Genomic DNA, 16,310 nt, shown 5'->3' on the forward strand with positions numbered 1-16,310 from the left:
GACTTTAAATATTTAAGCTGTTTGGCTGTGTTCCAATATTGTGCTACACTAAACATTTTTAATGTGAAGAGAAAGTGGTGTATTTGCAAAGTGTGACTTGGTTAATTACACAGTGTAAAAGATTTAGGTGACTTACCTTTATGGCCTATTTGTTTAATTCTTGTTACGTAATGTGATCCATCATCTTTTATTGTATGTGTGGTTTTAATTTCCTATGATTATAGGTGTGGAAGAACTGAAGCCAGCTTTAGATTTACTTTGCTCAGCAATCAGAGAAAATGATTTGGAAACTCAGAGTAAACACTTCTCTGAGCAGCTGCTAAACCTTACCTTGGCTTTTCTTAACAAACAAATCAGAGAGATTTTTATCCACACAAAAGGTAAGATTACTAACATGGATAACATGTAGTAGCTCATATCTGGTCCTGTTTCCATGAGTAAGAACTAAATAGCACATCTTTATTTTTAAGATTCCCAAACTCTGTACACAGGTTCTAAGTTTTTCAAAACTATTCTCTTAGGATTCTCGCTCTCACAAATGAATTTGGGCTGGAGATTACGTTGAATCAGAGATCATATTTACAGGGAACGGGGAGATGAAAAGTTAGGCTGAATAAAATGCACGTCAGCTGAAATAACTAAGAAAAATAACTGACCAAGCTCGAGTATCAGGGAGGCCAGTAGGGGTCTGATCATGCAGCCTTAACTCATGTGTAACCCCCATTGAACTTAGTGGGAGATTTGCATGTATAAGGATGCAGGATCAGACCCTAAAAGGGCCAATGTGTAAAATAAGAGTTGATATCTCTGTAAACTCCTAATTCTGAATATCAAAAAGTAGCAAAGTATTATTTCCCCTGCCCCTTTCTTCTTCTATGGAAGACTTTTCCCTTTCCCTGCTCCCCAGGTTACAATCCCACTTCCAAAGCCTTGTGTCATGATCTTTCTGGCCAAAGAGAACAAGATAGGACTCTTTAAAACCTGTAAATGCTACTTCCATATCAACTGGAAGGATTGTTGTAGACCAACACAGTGGTTCTCAACCAGGGGTCTAAGGCAGAGGTAGGACAATTACGGCCCGGGAGACCGTCCTGCCCCTGAGCTCCTGGTCCGGGAGGCTGTCCCTCCTCCCCTGCAGCCACGCGGCGCAATGCTCTGGGCGGGGGGGCTGCAGAGCCCAGCCTGACCCGGTGCTCTGTGCTGCGCGGCGCAGCTGCCTGTCCTGGTGCAGCCGTGGTGCCAGCCGCCGGTGCTCCAGGCAGCGTGGTAAGGGGGCAGGGAGCGGGGGGGAGTTGGATAGAGGGAAGGGGTGGTCAGGGGCATGGATAGAGGTTGGGGTGGTCAGAGGGTGGGGAATGGGGGTTGAATGGGGGCAGGGGTCCCGGGGGGGCAGTCAGGAAGGAGAGGGGGGGTTGGCTGGGGCGGCGGGGAGCTGTCAGGGGACAGGGAGCAGAGGGGGTGGATGGGGCAGGGGTCCGGGGGGGGCAGTCAGGAAGGAGGGGGGGGTGGATGGAGCGGTGGGGGGCAGTTAGGAGTGGGGGGTCCGGGCGCGGTCAGGGGACCGAGAAGCAGGGGGGTCAGATAGGGGGCAGGGGCTGGGCCATGCCTGGCTGTTTGGGGAGGCACAGCCTCCCCTAACCGGCCCTCCATACAATTTCAGAAACCCGATGCGGTCCTCAGGCCAAAAAGTTTGCCTGCCCCGGTCTAAGGCCTGCTGCGGGGCCGCAATCAGGTTTCAGGGGGTTTGCCAAAACCTACAGGAGTTTTGCAGGGCCAGCATTAGAGTTGCTGGGGCCCAGGGAAGAAAGCCGAAGCTTAAGCCCTACCATATGGGGATGTGTCTGAAGCCGAAACTCAAGCAATGTAGCTTCGCAGGGCTCCCTGTTGTGTGTACCACCAGGCAATTGCCCTGCTTGCTACCCCTTAACACCGGCCTGGGTTTTAATCTAGTGGATATACAGAAAACCAGTTGTTGTGGCACAGCTGGGCCATGGAGTCTTTATAGCATGTTGGCGGAGCTTCAAAGAGAGGTTAAGAACCCTGGACCAACACATTGGCTCACTCTCCCTTCTCCTGAGGCTGAGCTCCTGTCTCAGGAGTGCTCAGTAGTCCATGCCAACCAGGGGGAAAAGAGATCATAACCTAGAAACTGAACTCTGATCTCATGCAGTAGTGCACATAGCCACTGGGAGGCCATGACAGTCATTTTAACATGTTATGCACTATAAGTAAGGCAGTGAGTCTTTCACGGAAATCACCGTGACTTCTGCAGCGGCCGGTGTGGCTGACCCTAGGGCTGCGGGAGCTGCTCGGGCGGCCCTTGGGGCCAGCCGGTCCGGCTGCTGCTCAGGCGGTCCCAGGCAGCTTGTCCCAGGCTCTGCTGTTCTAGAGCAATGGTCTAGGAGCAGCAGCGGGGCCCCAGGCCGCCTCCCTCCCAGGAACAGCAGAGGCCACCAGAGTGCCCCACCCCCACCCCAGAGCAGCAGCAGCGTCTGCTGGAGCTCTCCGCCCCCCAGCACCTAAGATTTAGTTATGGGTATTTATAGTACAAGTCATGGACAGGTCAGGGGCCGTGACTTTTCGTTTATTGCCTGTGACCTGTCGATGACTTTTACTAAAAATACCCGTGACTAAATCGTAGCCTTAACTTCAGGTAGCACTTGGAATATTATATTAAAATGTTTGTATATTTTAAAGGTAACTTGTATAAATAAGAGTTGGTTGAATATAAATTTAATGTCAAAAATTAGGGCTCTGATCCTGCAGTCAAATCAGTGCAGGTGGGCCTGTGTGGAGCACCACTGTTATCATGGGCTTGCCCACACAGATTGGGGTCTCTGTTTGTACCATTGTGCTTTGTGTTCATTGAGATCAGAGATAAATGCTGAACTTTATTGAGCTCTAAGGGTTAGTGCTGTAGTGTTCATTTTATTTTTATTAAAGTGGCCCATTGTTGCCCCCCACAGAACTCGATGAGTGCTTGCAGAAGTGTGTGGATATTTTAACCACCTACATTATCGAACTTAGAACATTTATGATAAAGTTTCCTCGAAAGCAGACAAATCTCATAAATATAAGATGTGATTTTGATGAAGACATTCCCAGAACAGAACAAAGCCAAATGTGGGAAACACTCACTCCGGAGGTAAAAACAAATAATTAGTTTGGGATTATTAAATTCCCATGAAATGTATTAAAGGAAATGAACAGCATGGAGTTAGGTTCAAACTACTGAAAAAATAAGCAAAAATTAAATAAACTTGGTTTATATTTGCTATTCAAATAATTGCTCAAAACAAAAAGCACAAGGATTGTAAGCAGCGTAGCTTGCAATTTCTATTGGAGAACAGATCTGTAGAAATTGGTTTTGTTTTTTTTTCCTTTTAGCAAGTTATTTTTGAGGCCATTTTAAACAACAGAATACCAGAGGCTCAGACGTTCTTCCGAGTGAATCAGAACCCTGCTCAGAGTCTTCAAGAGCTGATTCAAATAGGTTTTGAACTTGTTTATGACAGTCTTCTAAAGGGCAATGTCAAAGAGGCCTCAGAACTCATAAGGAATATGGTGAGTGATGTGTGATTAAAATACTGCTAAATCTGAAAGAATTTCCTTATGGCTAAAAAACAAACAAATGTACACTAGAAGTGGGTTTTTTGTTAGCGTCCCACAGCTGTTATGATTACACAAAACTTATTTTGAATAGTAAATAGTCAAATGAACATTATTTGTAGGAAAAATTGTCCACTAACATTCCTTCAAAACTTTTATGTAATATGCTGTGAATGTGTTGTGACAGATATAATGGTTAGGAAAGAATATAAAGACAATTCTTTCAGTTGAATAATCAGAAGTTGTTAATGGCTTGTTAAATACAGTTAATGTAGCTGTCTACCTGCAGTGTTTAGATACAGTATGCTGCTACCAGGTTTGTACAGAAGAGAAATAAAATATTTTTCTTTACATTTTTTTTTCCTTGCTCTTTCAGTGTCTGTTTTGTCTGAGTAAAAAAAACAAAACAAAAAAAACCCCTAGACCTTCAAGTCTAAAATACATTGAAAGAGAGGTGAAAGTTGCAGTATAATAACTTTTCAATCTGGGTGTCCTATCAAGAAGCTGGGTAGAACTGTCTTCACAGGAGAGGGAAAGGAAGCAGTTTATCCTAATTTTTTTCTTAACTCTAACTGGTTTCCTTACAGGTTTTTAGTCTTAGAGCCCCTAAAAGACTTTCTAGAGAAGTGAAATGCATAAGAACTCTTTGGAGGGACAGACATTTAGCAAGCTAAAGCATTTCAGAAATGTGATTAGAGAGTGTTCTCATAGTGACTTTGTCCCAATGCAATTTTATCATCTTTACATTAACTAGGTACCTTCATTGTCTTTCTGCTGCACAGCTTCTCTTCTCATTCATGACTAACATTTAATGCCACTCCACCTGTGGAATTCAGAAGTGGTCCACAGTTATATTTTATATCAGATAAAATAAAAATTATACAAAATTCTAGATGAAGTAGTTTCAAAACAGAAAACTAAAACATTCTGTTTCAACCTTATCGAAAAGTTTTGTTTAGATTTTTTTTCTCCCCAAGTAAAATTTTGTCAAAATAATATGTTCCTGCAGAAGTCGTTGATAGACAAATTGGCATTTTGCAACAGAATGTTTCCCACATTATTCCTTAAATTATAATGCTCTTGCTTTAAATGGGAGGATCATCTATTGCTACCTATTATTCTATTATAATAATTATAACTCTGCTTATCCTTTCCCCCCACTTCTGCAATTCATTGCTTGCTACTTCTCATTAGTGATGAATGAGGATAGAAGTTGTGCAGCAGAATAAAAATTGTTACTGGATAATTTTCTTTGTTAGCAACTTTTCTCTTCATTCTACTTGTCACCCTCCCTTCCCTCGTGTTCTGGTAAATGATTGGAATACAATTTGTAATCAATCAAAATTTTTCTCTAAAGGGATATTTAGACATGTAATTGCTTTAAGTTTAATAGATCAAGATTTTGTCATAATAATAATAATTGGTTGCTGGAGGGTTTCTCCACCTTTGGAAGAACTTTTCTCATGGCCTGAGCTGAAGAGTAGGGTTTAGCCCTGATGACTCCAGCACCAATGGTGGCCTCCCTCCAAATTCCACAGATGGGAGGGGGGGCAGGGTGAGGGGGCGTTACCCGTTAGTGATTAGTGAGAGAAACTGCTAACAGAATATTATGGCATAAAACATTTCTTTACTTACTGCCTTATGCTTCGAGTTCAGTATACCCATACTTAGTATACATAGGGGTGTGTGTTTTCTGGACTTGAACACTAACAGCTGGCTATACATTTTATATCCAAAGGGATTAGAGAGATCAAACAGGCCCCAGGACATTTGCAATACTTCCGTTGGCTATATGCAGACTAGGGGAATGGAAGTACTGAATTCTCTCTCTTCTGATCTGTGGAGGGAAATATTATGGTACACATATTGAAGATGCTGAGCTTATGAAAGAGAATAATATGTGTTCTGTCTTGAGTGACGAAAACTACTTCTACATATAGAATTTGTATTACGCTATGTTATCTGTAATGGAAATCTGATTTTTTTTTAGGGTTTTGATGTGAAAGAGCAGTTGCATAAGATATGTTTCTACACTATTGATAAAAACATACGCAACTTGTTGGTAAGTGGAGAAAAGACTTTTCTGACTTACATTATCAGTTGCATAGAACAGTTAACTTTTTGTACATCTGTATGTAGAATACACACTCTTCGCTATCTCAAAACCCATCTGATACAAACTCTATTGTGCCCCCTGCAACCATGCACTGGTCTTAGATTTGTTGTTTGCCCCCCCCCCCTTTTTTTTTTTTTTTTTTTTTTTTTTTGCCATCTGCAGTTGAAGTTAAAATTGGTTGAAGTGACAGTTTATCCTGTCCCTGGTGCATTTCTTGCCTGACTTTATACACAGGATGAAATTCTGACTCCACTGAAGTCACTGTCAAACTCTCTTATTGACTTCAGTGGGGCCAGGATTTCACCACAGTCTGTTATACTACACTCACAGATCCCCAAGTTCCTTCCCCCGGATCACTTTTATCTTAATGTTTTATTATCAAAGAAGTCAGCAAAAAGATTAAGTTCTTTTTTATGTCATGACAATAATTTGTGAAATATATTTGTGATCAAAGGTAGTATTTTAATTTTACTCAAAGGTGGAAGTGTTGCAAGAACAAAACTATTTTTCTGAAAAAGAGAAGACAGTGATAGCCTTTGTGCATCAGGTTGAAAACTTTTATTCAGGATCCTTCCAAGACAATAAAGAGATTCAGCCTCTTTCCAGGTAACATGGTTTAATTGCCTTTTTATCTTAAATGAACAACATAAGAACTGTGGCAATCTAAGATTTGTATTCTGTAGGTTTTTCTGTGCTAACAAATGTGGACTTTTGTAATTCTCCAACTACAGTGGCATGGGGTTCCTGTTATGTAGGGTAAAATGTTTTTAAGAGCTCTGGAAGATGATTATTTTCTTCATGGACAGGACACTTGTTATCATGAACTTAGTGTAAAATCTTTGCAGACTACTCTTGATCGATCATCAGCCATAGAAGGATACCATTTTTTAATGGGCAAATATCTGTAAATGTTGATTTAGCTGTATACACAAACCAATAAAAAATATTTCTATCGATCATAATAGAAATTTACAGATAAGCAGCATTTTTTTTCTTTGCCTGAGAACTTATTCCAGTCAAAATCCAGTGATTTAGACTTTGGAATTAGGCTTGTGACATATGGACTAGCAAGTGAATAGTAAAAATAGGTATGCTTTGTTGATTTAAGGATACTTACTGTGTATATTTTGACATGATGTTGACAGTTTGTATTTTTAGTGGTTTATAAAGCTTTTTTTGAATCTCAGCATCTACTGTCATTAAATAATTGTCTGGCTCCTCCATAGCTTTTGGCAACTGTGAAAATTTAAATTAATAAAAATCTAAAAAAAAACCCTTAAATATATAAACATTATCTGTCAATTATTAAAAAAAAAAATTCTTCTAGGCCTACTTCTTACTGTCAATTTAGTGGAGGCCTTTTTATGTCACCTCTACTGTAAATAAAACAGTGGCTTATGCTGCTAGTGGCTTAAAAAAAAAAGACTAATGTGATCCTTAGATGCATAAATGGGAATCTCGAGTAGGAGTAGAGAGATTAATTTACCTCTGTTTGGCACTGGTGCGACCACTGCTGAGTCTAGTTCTGGTGTCAACAATTCAAGAAGGATGTTGATAAACTGAAGAGGATTCAGAGAGGAGCCAGGAGAACAATTAAATAATTAGAAAACCTGCCTTATAATGATCAAGGTCTTTGAGTCTATCTGTTTAGATAAAAGATCAGGATAAGGGATGAGTAGTGCCTACATGGAGAAAAAATATTTGAAAATGAACTTTTAGGTCCAGCAGATAAAGATATATCATGATCTAATGGCTAGAAGTTGAAGCTAAACAAATTCAGACTAGAAAAAAGGTGTACATTTTTAACAATGAGGATAATTAACCATTGGAACAGTTTACCCAGGGTCATAGAGGATTCTGCATCACCGGCAATTTTTCAATTAAGAATTGGATGTTTTCCTAAAAGATCTGCTCTATGAATCCTTTGGAGGAAGTTCTGTGGCCTATTTCATGCAGGAGGCCAAATTAGATGATTGTGGTGATCCCTTCTGGCCTTGGGATCTATGAAACATATACTATTGATAAAATAACTAGTTATACGAAACCAAGCTAATGACATGTTAAGGCCTACTGGATGTATTGCTTACATTATGGTATTTCTTTATTCATTGCTTGAGGTACAATAGATGGCAGTTAATTTAAAAAACGTGTTTTGGCTTTTGGTTACTTTACTTCTGTGGGTAACTACCATGTGGAACAATCCTTCACTGGCAGAGGAGCTCAGTGACTTAATAGGACTCTTCCATTGTTAACCTCTAATGAGAATTCTGTGAGCTGTAACATTCGGTGAATGTCTGTGTGTTGCAAAACACTTATCCATCTGTCTTGTACTAAAACCAATGTTTCTGCAGTTACCTGTAATACTGCTGTTTGCAGCACACACGGGAGAGGTGAGGCACCAGCCAGTATAGATTACAGGTGCCCTACCAACTTTGGAGTCACATGGTGAACCCTTTACTAGAGCTAGTGCAGCACGAATAACTGACTTTTCAGTTTTCTGGCAGTTCTGAAAAAAAAATTTTTTTTAAACTGCTCAGTTCAGAATGAACCAAAACTAAATTTTTGGCAAATTGAAAGAGTCAAGGGAAAAAAACCTACATTTTGGGTTGAACAAAATATTCTGAGCATTTTTAACAAAAGTAAAGGCCATGAAGAGCTAGATTCACGAAACTGAGGTGGTGGTAGTGCTCGTGCCCATATGTAATTGTTAGCCCAGTGATTAAGGCATTTACCTGGGATGTGAGAAACCCAGATTTGAATCCCTGCTCTGAAGCGGAGACTTGAAACCAGGTCTCCCCATCTCAGGTGAGAGCCCTGATCACTGGGTTTAGAGTCATCCTCATTCTACCCCAGAAATGACTATTCAAGTATTTTATGAAAAAGTAAAACATTATGGGGTTCACAATCAGGTCCTTAATTTTTATTTTCTCTCATGATAGTTCCTTAATGTTCGGTTGGAACACACATTCCTTAAATATTAGTGTTGCTGTTCAGGTGAATCATTTTTGTTTCAACACTATGAGTGTTCTATAATATTGCAAACTACAGAACTTAGAAATGAGAACACGCTAAGAGGCTTTATTAATATCGTATTCATTATAAAACACACTTATTACAGTGCATGTTATCTCAGTTCAGTTTTTACAGCATTGAATATTTACTACTGTGCCTAGCAATTAACTAGCTTTTTTCCCCCATTACATTCATTTGTTCCGAAGATACTAGTACATTATAAGCATTCCCAAAAATCTTTTTTGAAGATACAGATCTTGTTGGCAGGACCAGCTCTAGGCACCAGCAAAGCAAGCATGGGCTTGGGGCGGCACAATTCCAGGGGCGGCATTCTGGCCATCCTTTTGTGCTCTCGGAGCTTGGGGCGGCAAAACACCTGGAGCCGGCCCTGCTTGTTGGTATCCCTTGTAAAGCACCACTAAAAATTATAAATAACAGAGTTAATGAATTTGTTAAATGTTCCAATACTGTGAACTACAGTTTGTAAGAAGTTTAGTAAAACATCTTAATGGGTAAATATTTCTGCCAGTTTCAGGAATTGGAAAAAAGAACAAGATCTGACCAGTCACACAGCTGTTTTGGATACATTCTTGACTTGTGACAAACCTCAGATTCACAACAGGGAGCACAGAATTATGTTAAACTGGGGTCAGTGGTGGGATCAGCATATTCAGGAAATGATTCTTCTTCCCAAAAGATCACATGAAGGCAAGTATTCCAGTACTAAGGAGTCAAAGAAATTAAACATTGAAAACTAAAGGTGCCTTTGTAGCATTGAGTTGTGTTTGGGCTGGTGGAGCATAGATGTGGTGAGTTCAAGATCAGCAAAAGGGAGGTTCATAGAGTCAGGTTCAGTTTATTTTCACAGTTCCAGTATGAGGAAAGGTTAACTTGTGTTTTGGGAGAAAAAACTCAGATAAATTGTGAAATTTGGCTGAATCAGCCTTCAGAATGTGGGCCCGAAAATCAGTCTACCCTTTGATGCTTTGGGGAAGAGAGGAAAGAGGCTAGCTAAAAAGGACTTCTCAAAATAGTTTTTTATATTGTGAATGACTTGCATGATGATGGTTGTTCCAGAAAGCTGCTTATATTGTAGCATTTTGTTTTTCCACCATAAAGTTCTAACTAGTTATGACAGTGTATTTAATTTAGCATTGTATTAGCAAAAGAAGGAACCTTGGATCCGTTCACCAGGTGTACATATGTGACTATAAAGGGTCTCACTGTTACCCTAAAGTTATTTGTGTGTGTTTTATTTTAAACACAGAATTCAAGTCCTGTAATCCTGCAGTTCTTTGGATGTATCTGACATCCCAGCATGACTGGCTTAACATTTGCTCATGGATTGAAGAATCCCAGCCACATAGTCATACCTTATTTCAACAAGCTAACTGGCCTTCTCTGACACCAGATATTATTGACCAAAATACATTCTGCAGCAGCTATATGAGAAATGAAATATTAGACAAGCTGGCTAGGTAAGTGTCCTCACTGTGTTAATACTAAGTTTACCTTTTCAGGAGAACCAGAATCTGATGTAGAAGTGTATGCATGTAAAATCTAGGATATACATTTAATTGTAATGATGTGGTATTTTGATTTAAATAGATTTAACCATTTACAAAGTGTGGGCTCAGTCCAGGATTCTTTGCATGCCCAAAACTCCCATTAAATGTAATGAGAGTCTTAGAGGCATAAGAAAATGCACGATCAGCCCTTAGTTCTCATGCACAACAGTTTCTGCTACCTATTTTAGCTGCCGTATTTTATTCTATTCTATTTTATGCCATATTTATTTTATTACCTATGTTAGTTGCCATAAATGTAATGTTTCTTTCTCTCCCACTTTTTCACAGTGAACTCCGTCAGTTAAAACTAATATATAGTGCTGTGAGATCATCATAAGGAAATGTACTGGTGCATGTTATGCAGTAAAACAATTCAGTGTCAGCAGAAGATCTCTTATTTAGCCATTCAGTGAAGATATCTTCAGCTGAGACAACTGCTCAATTTAAAAGCGTGTGGTTTATCTTTTTCTTGCTAGAAATGGAATTTTTGTCCCATCTGAACAAGACGACTTTGAACTCCTCCTCCTAAGATTGAGCCATATTGGAGGAGTGATGCAAAATCCACATCCTGTTCCAAAATACAATTCTGCGAGTGGTTTGGATTTCCACACCCATTTCATCCTCTATTGTTTAGAACGTAGTCTGCAGCATCTGCTATACACATATTTAGACTATTACAGGTACAACTACTTGGATTTATTCATCAGTATAAAAAACGTGTTTTATATGCAGATCTTTATAAAACTGGAAGCTGGTAAAATACACCTTAAATAGTCGGTGATGAGAATTTTCCAGTGCAACTTAGGTCACAGAATCAATCACAGAATCATAGACTTTAAGGTCAGAAGGGACCATTATGATAGTCTAGTCTGACCTCCTGCACAACAGAGGCCACAGAATCTCACCCACCCACTCCTGTAACAAACCCCTAACTTATGTCTGAGCTATTGAAGTCCTCAAATCGTGGTTTAAAGACTTCAAGGTGCAGAGAATCCTCCAGCAAGTGACCCGTGCCCCATGCTGCAGAGGAAGGCAAAAAAACCACATGGCCTCTGCCAATCTGCCCTGGAGGAAAATTCCTTCCTGACCCCAAATATGGTGATTGGTTAAACCCTGAGCATGTGGGCAAGACTTACCAGCCAGCCACACAGGAAAGAATTCTCTGTAGTAACTCGGATCCCATCCCATCACAGGTTATTGGTCATATCTACTGCTAATAGTCAAAGATCAATTAATTGCCAAAATTAGGCTATCCCATCATATCATCCCCTCCATAAATTTATCAAGCTTAGTCTTGAAGCCAGATGTGTCTTTTGCACTCACTGCTTCCCATGGAAGGCTGTTCCAGAACTTCACTCCTTTGATAGTTAGAAACCTTCATCTAATTTCAAGTCTAAACTTCCTGATGTCCAGTTTATATCCATTTGTTCTTGTGTCCACATTGGTACGGAGCTTAAATAATTCTTCCCCCTCCTTGGTATTTATCCCTCTCATATATTTATAGATAGCTATCATATCTCCTCTCAGCCTTCCTTTGGTTAGGCTAAACAAACCAAGCTCTTTGAGTCTCCTTTCATAAGACAGGTTTTCCATTCCTTGGATCATCCTAGTAGCCCTTCTCTGTACCTGTTCCAGCATTAGCTTTTTTCATGGCCATATCACATTGGCGGCTCATAGTCATTCTGTGATCAACCAATACTCCAAGGTCCTTCTCCTCCTCCGTTACTTCTAATTGATGCGTCCCTAGCTTATAACAGAAATTCTTGTTATTAATCCCTAAATGCATGACCTTCCACTTTTTGCTATTAAATTTCATCCTATTACTATTACTCCAGTTTACAAGGTCATCCAGATCTTCCTGTCTGATATCCCGGTCCTTCTCTGTATTAGCAATACCTCCCAGCTTTGTGTCATCCGCAAACTTTATTAGCACATTCCCGCTTTTTGTGCCAAGGTCAGTAATAAAAAGAATAAATAAGATTGGTCCCAAAACTAATCCCTGAGGAACTCCACTAGTAACCTCCTTCCAGCCTGATAGTTCACCTTTCAGTGTGACCCGCAGTAGTCTCCCCTTTAACCAGTTTCTTATCCACCTTTCAGTTTTCATATTGATCCCCATTTTTTCCAATTTAGCTAATAATTCTTCATGTGGAACTGTATCAAACGCCTTACTGAAATCGAGGTAAATTAGATCCACTGCGTTTCCTTTGTCTAAAATATCAGTTACCTTCTCAAAGAAGGAGATCAGGTTGGTTTGACACGATCTACCTTTTGTGAGCCATGTATTTTGTCCCATATTACCACTGACCTCAATGTCCTTAACTACTTTCTCCTTCATAAATTTTTCCAAGACCTTGCATACTACAGATGTCAAACTAACGGGCCTGTAGTTACCTGGATCACTGTTTGGGAAGAAGGACTATTTAAAGGTGGTTAGAGTCAGTACAGTACTGACTCCATGAAAAGATTGGGGAGAGAGAGATACTGAGCTTTCAGGTGTAGCTTTTTCCCATAACTAGCGCTGTAATGGCTTGACGTTGTAGTTGCAGTTTTGGCTCTCAAATGTAATCCAGAGTTTAACACTGAGCTCAGACCATCACTTCTTGACTTCCCCTTGCCATCTGATGTTAGTTTCCTTTGTGTCATCCTTGATGGCAACTGTTTTCATACCATTTCGGATTTAAGGAAAGCATTATAATTGTGACCATTTGAAACAGAGCACTGATTTAAATAATTTGATCTTAATAGTGAGTTAATTAATTAATTAAATTATATTATAAACAACCTGTCTGAATCAGGCTCAGGTATGGCCAAACTCTTGACACACGTTGGCTGCTAAATTCATTGCAAGATTACATCTAAATCAGAACTAGTTAAGACTCTGGGAGAAGAGAAAATGTATTTGCTTTAAGAACAATTCCCCCCTCTCCTCCCAGCCCTTCTGGCTAAGGAGTAAATAGTAGTTTGAAGTAGATCATAGTCATCGAGATTACTGTTCTGTCCTGTTCTAGCAGAATGAAAATTCCCCAGCTGTCATTGTTAGGATACGTCGACTCTTTGAGCTGGGAGGTGTAACTCTCTTCTACCTAGTGCGCTAAAAATAGTGTAGTCGTGGTGACACGAGCAGCGAGAGCTGCTCCAGATAAGCACCAAGTGCCTCGGACGGGCATGTCTTGGGGCAGCGAGCCCTTTCTGCTGCTCATGCCACGGTGGCTACAGTCTTTTTTTCAGTGTGCCAGCTCAAAGAGAGCTCAGCAGCTATGTCTCCTCTGCTCGGAATCTAGACGTACCCATAGAGGGAATGGTTGTTAAACAAGTGAGAGAGTCCGTAGATTGTTTTTAGAAATGCCTGACCCAAAGAGTGCAACATAGTAACTGTTTAGAGAAGAGAATGGTGATTGTACGTTGTTGCTTTTTATTAATGCATTTTATATTTTTATTATGTTACTGTTCTTGCCTTGTTTTCAGTTTAACTCCTTCGAATTGTCCTGTTTTGGATAAAAAGGAATTGCATGAGGCTCACCCCTGGTTTGAATTTCTAGTACAGTGTCGAGGGGTTGCAAGTAACCCAAGAGGTAGGATCCCAGCTTTCATTCATTTCACATACACACGATGAGTTCATCCAAAGAAACGTAAACTGGCGGCAGTGATGATTGCCTTAGTTAGTAAAAATCTGAACAGAAACAGCGCACACAGCAATACGTTTACAGCTAACGCCTCCTCTGGGTCTTCTGGCATGTGCTGGTTTATCAGTGTCTTAGATTATGTGTTCCCCTGGCCAGGATTGTTTTTAATCAATGGCACTGAAAGTCAAAAGGACTTGTGCTCTTAACTCATTTAGATACTTTGGAAATCCCATTAATCTTTTACGGGGCCAACCATTTCATCATTGCTTAACAAATAAATAACTCTTGAATGAAGCTTGCATTTATTATTTCAGAAAATATGTACATAAGATAAAGAATTGCTCTGTAATGCACTGTAAGAATATGGGACCAGATTCTCATCCTCTTCCTATAGGCTGAATTCCTATTTAAGCTCAATAGGAACATTGTCAATACATTGGAGGAGTTTTAGGATCATGTCTGCCCATCTATATAGTGTGCCATCTGCATGAGTTTAATAAATATTTTTTCTTAATCCTGAATCAAAATTTAAAATATGAATAATTTAATAATATAATTGTTTTTTCAGAGAAGAAAAATCCCACTTTTTCTCTTTTTCCAGATCCAAAGATGATATTTCAGGCTAGTCTTGCAAATGCTCAGATCTTGATTCCTAGTAATCAAGCTAGTGTGAGCAGCATGCTGTTGGAAGGACATACACTTTTAGCACTTGCAACCACAATGTATGCACCTGGCGGTATAGATCAGGTACTTAATATGTCAGCTATTTCTGGAAACTTACTCCTATCACTAGGAGCTGAAAGCCCGTGCTGTCACATGGGTGTAATTCGTAAAGTCACGTGTTTTAAAAAAAAAAGGGGGGGGGGGGCTGAAAATGGTTGAGAACTTAAAGGTTGGATGGTAACAGACTGCAAATCCCAGTGATGATTGAACAGGTAATGTTCTAAACATAGAGCTCTCAACCAGGCTTGTAGCTGTTTCCATTGCTTCACTCCATGCTTCATTTCCATAGGCTTCAGAGTGATGATTGGGGTTGTTGTGTGTGCTGGCTGTGTTGTGTGGGTAGTTGTTGATTTGAGTGTGGGTTGAGTTGTGCTGGGACAGCTGTGTGGGTGGCAAATCAGGGATGTATGCTGTGGTAAGGGGCCGTGCTGGGGTTATTGCACATGCTGCTATGTTGTGTGGGTGGTTGTGCTAGATCTCTTGATTTGTGTGGGTGGCAGTTGGGCACATAGATGGGCTGAGTAATCCACTATCTGTACAGTCTCCCTCACAACCAATGAAATTGTTGCATGCAAATTAGATGTAGAGTAAGGTAATTGGTTGAATTATCTCTGATATCACAATGGTGTAGGACTCCTGACATGGCACAGATACATGCCTTACTGTAGCTGTACAGCGTGCGGGTATAATTTGTAAAGTCAAAATGAGAACTTCATTTGGACAGTAACAGAACACAAATTCAAGTGATGATTGAACTCGGTGATATTCTGAACAGAGAGGTTTCAACCATGCTTGTAACTGCTTCTGTTTTATCTCATTGACTCAGACATTTAGGCTTCAGAGTGACACAGGAGTGATAATCTTGGTCTCTTTCTACATAGATTATGAAAACAAAATGAGATGTTGTCTCAACTCAATACAAAGAAATACACAAATGCAACCACATAACTTCCTTTCACAGAGATGGGAGTGTTCCTTTGGAGTAGTATGTTTCAATAAATAATGAAAAATTGATTAAAGGTTACTTTTAGTTTCAAAATAATGCTACTGATGAGTACAATACCTTCTTAAAGTGGTCACGTTTTAGGTGTAGATAACAATGAAGTACAGAAGCCATTAGGATTGGCTGTTAAGGTGGTAGAATGTGTTTCTAAACTTTTCCTATACTTTTTTTTAAAAGTAGCTGTAGTTAATAGATATTAACAGGGTTATTTTCCACACTTATATTTTATATCATAGAAAAGTTTGTTGTAAGTGTCAAAGTATGTGCCCTTTGTTTCACTTAGTCAAAACCTCTGACTTTGAACCACAAAGTCTGTGCTCTGATTAAAGTTAGTGGGAATGTGTGACTTAGCTGGTGTGCTGTTTTGCTCTGAATAGGTGGGATTCAGCTTCCACTTTTCAACTGTTAAGTTATGAATCATGGCACGTAACAGAAAATGTGCTTATTGGTTTGTTTTGTAAAGACTTAAAATATAAGCATGTTTAATATCTTTTTATTAAATATACTGCTTCATGTTTCAGATGTGACTTCATTTAACACAAACCGTTTAGTTGTTTGCTTGTGTATAATAGTGCAGTGACTGCTGAAAGAGGTGTTTTTAGAATAATTCTTAGGGATATCCTTGTATATTTTCTGGACTGTAAATCATGAAA

General features: G+C 39.7%; 1 protein-coding gene across 3 annotated transcripts in view; it reads left to right on the forward strand.

Moving 5' to 3' along the window:
- The window catches only part of SPG11 (SPG11 vesicle trafficking associated, spatacsin), a 60,338-nt gene that overhangs the window by 12,586 nt on the left and 31,442 nt on the right, over positions 1 to 16,310 (forward strand). For all 3 annotated transcript variants that reach the window (XM_037910267.2, XM_037910268.2, XM_043524370.1), the window contains exons 9-18: positions 225 to 380; positions 2,967 to 3,145; positions 3,388 to 3,564; positions 5,600 to 5,671; positions 6,204 to 6,331; positions 9,267 to 9,445; positions 10,005 to 10,215; positions 10,782 to 10,985; positions 13,774 to 13,880; positions 14,533 to 14,678. In XM_037910267.2, the coding sequence (XP_037766195.1) occupies positions 225 to 380; positions 2,967 to 3,145; positions 3,388 to 3,564; positions 5,600 to 5,671; positions 6,204 to 6,331; positions 9,267 to 9,445; positions 10,005 to 10,215; positions 10,782 to 10,985; positions 13,774 to 13,880; positions 14,533 to 14,678 (1,559 nt within the window). The remainder of the gene's footprint in view (positions 1 to 224; positions 381 to 2,966; positions 3,146 to 3,387; positions 3,565 to 5,599; positions 5,672 to 6,203; positions 6,332 to 9,266; positions 9,446 to 10,004; positions 10,216 to 10,781; positions 10,986 to 13,773; positions 13,881 to 14,532; positions 14,679 to 16,310) is intronic.

This window comes from Chelonia mydas, chromosome 10 (assembly GCF_015237465.2).
Source record: "Chelonia mydas isolate rCheMyd1 chromosome 10, rCheMyd1.pri.v2, whole genome shotgun sequence".
Classification (NCBI taxonomy): Eukaryota; Metazoa; Chordata; order Testudines; family Cheloniidae; genus Chelonia; species Chelonia mydas.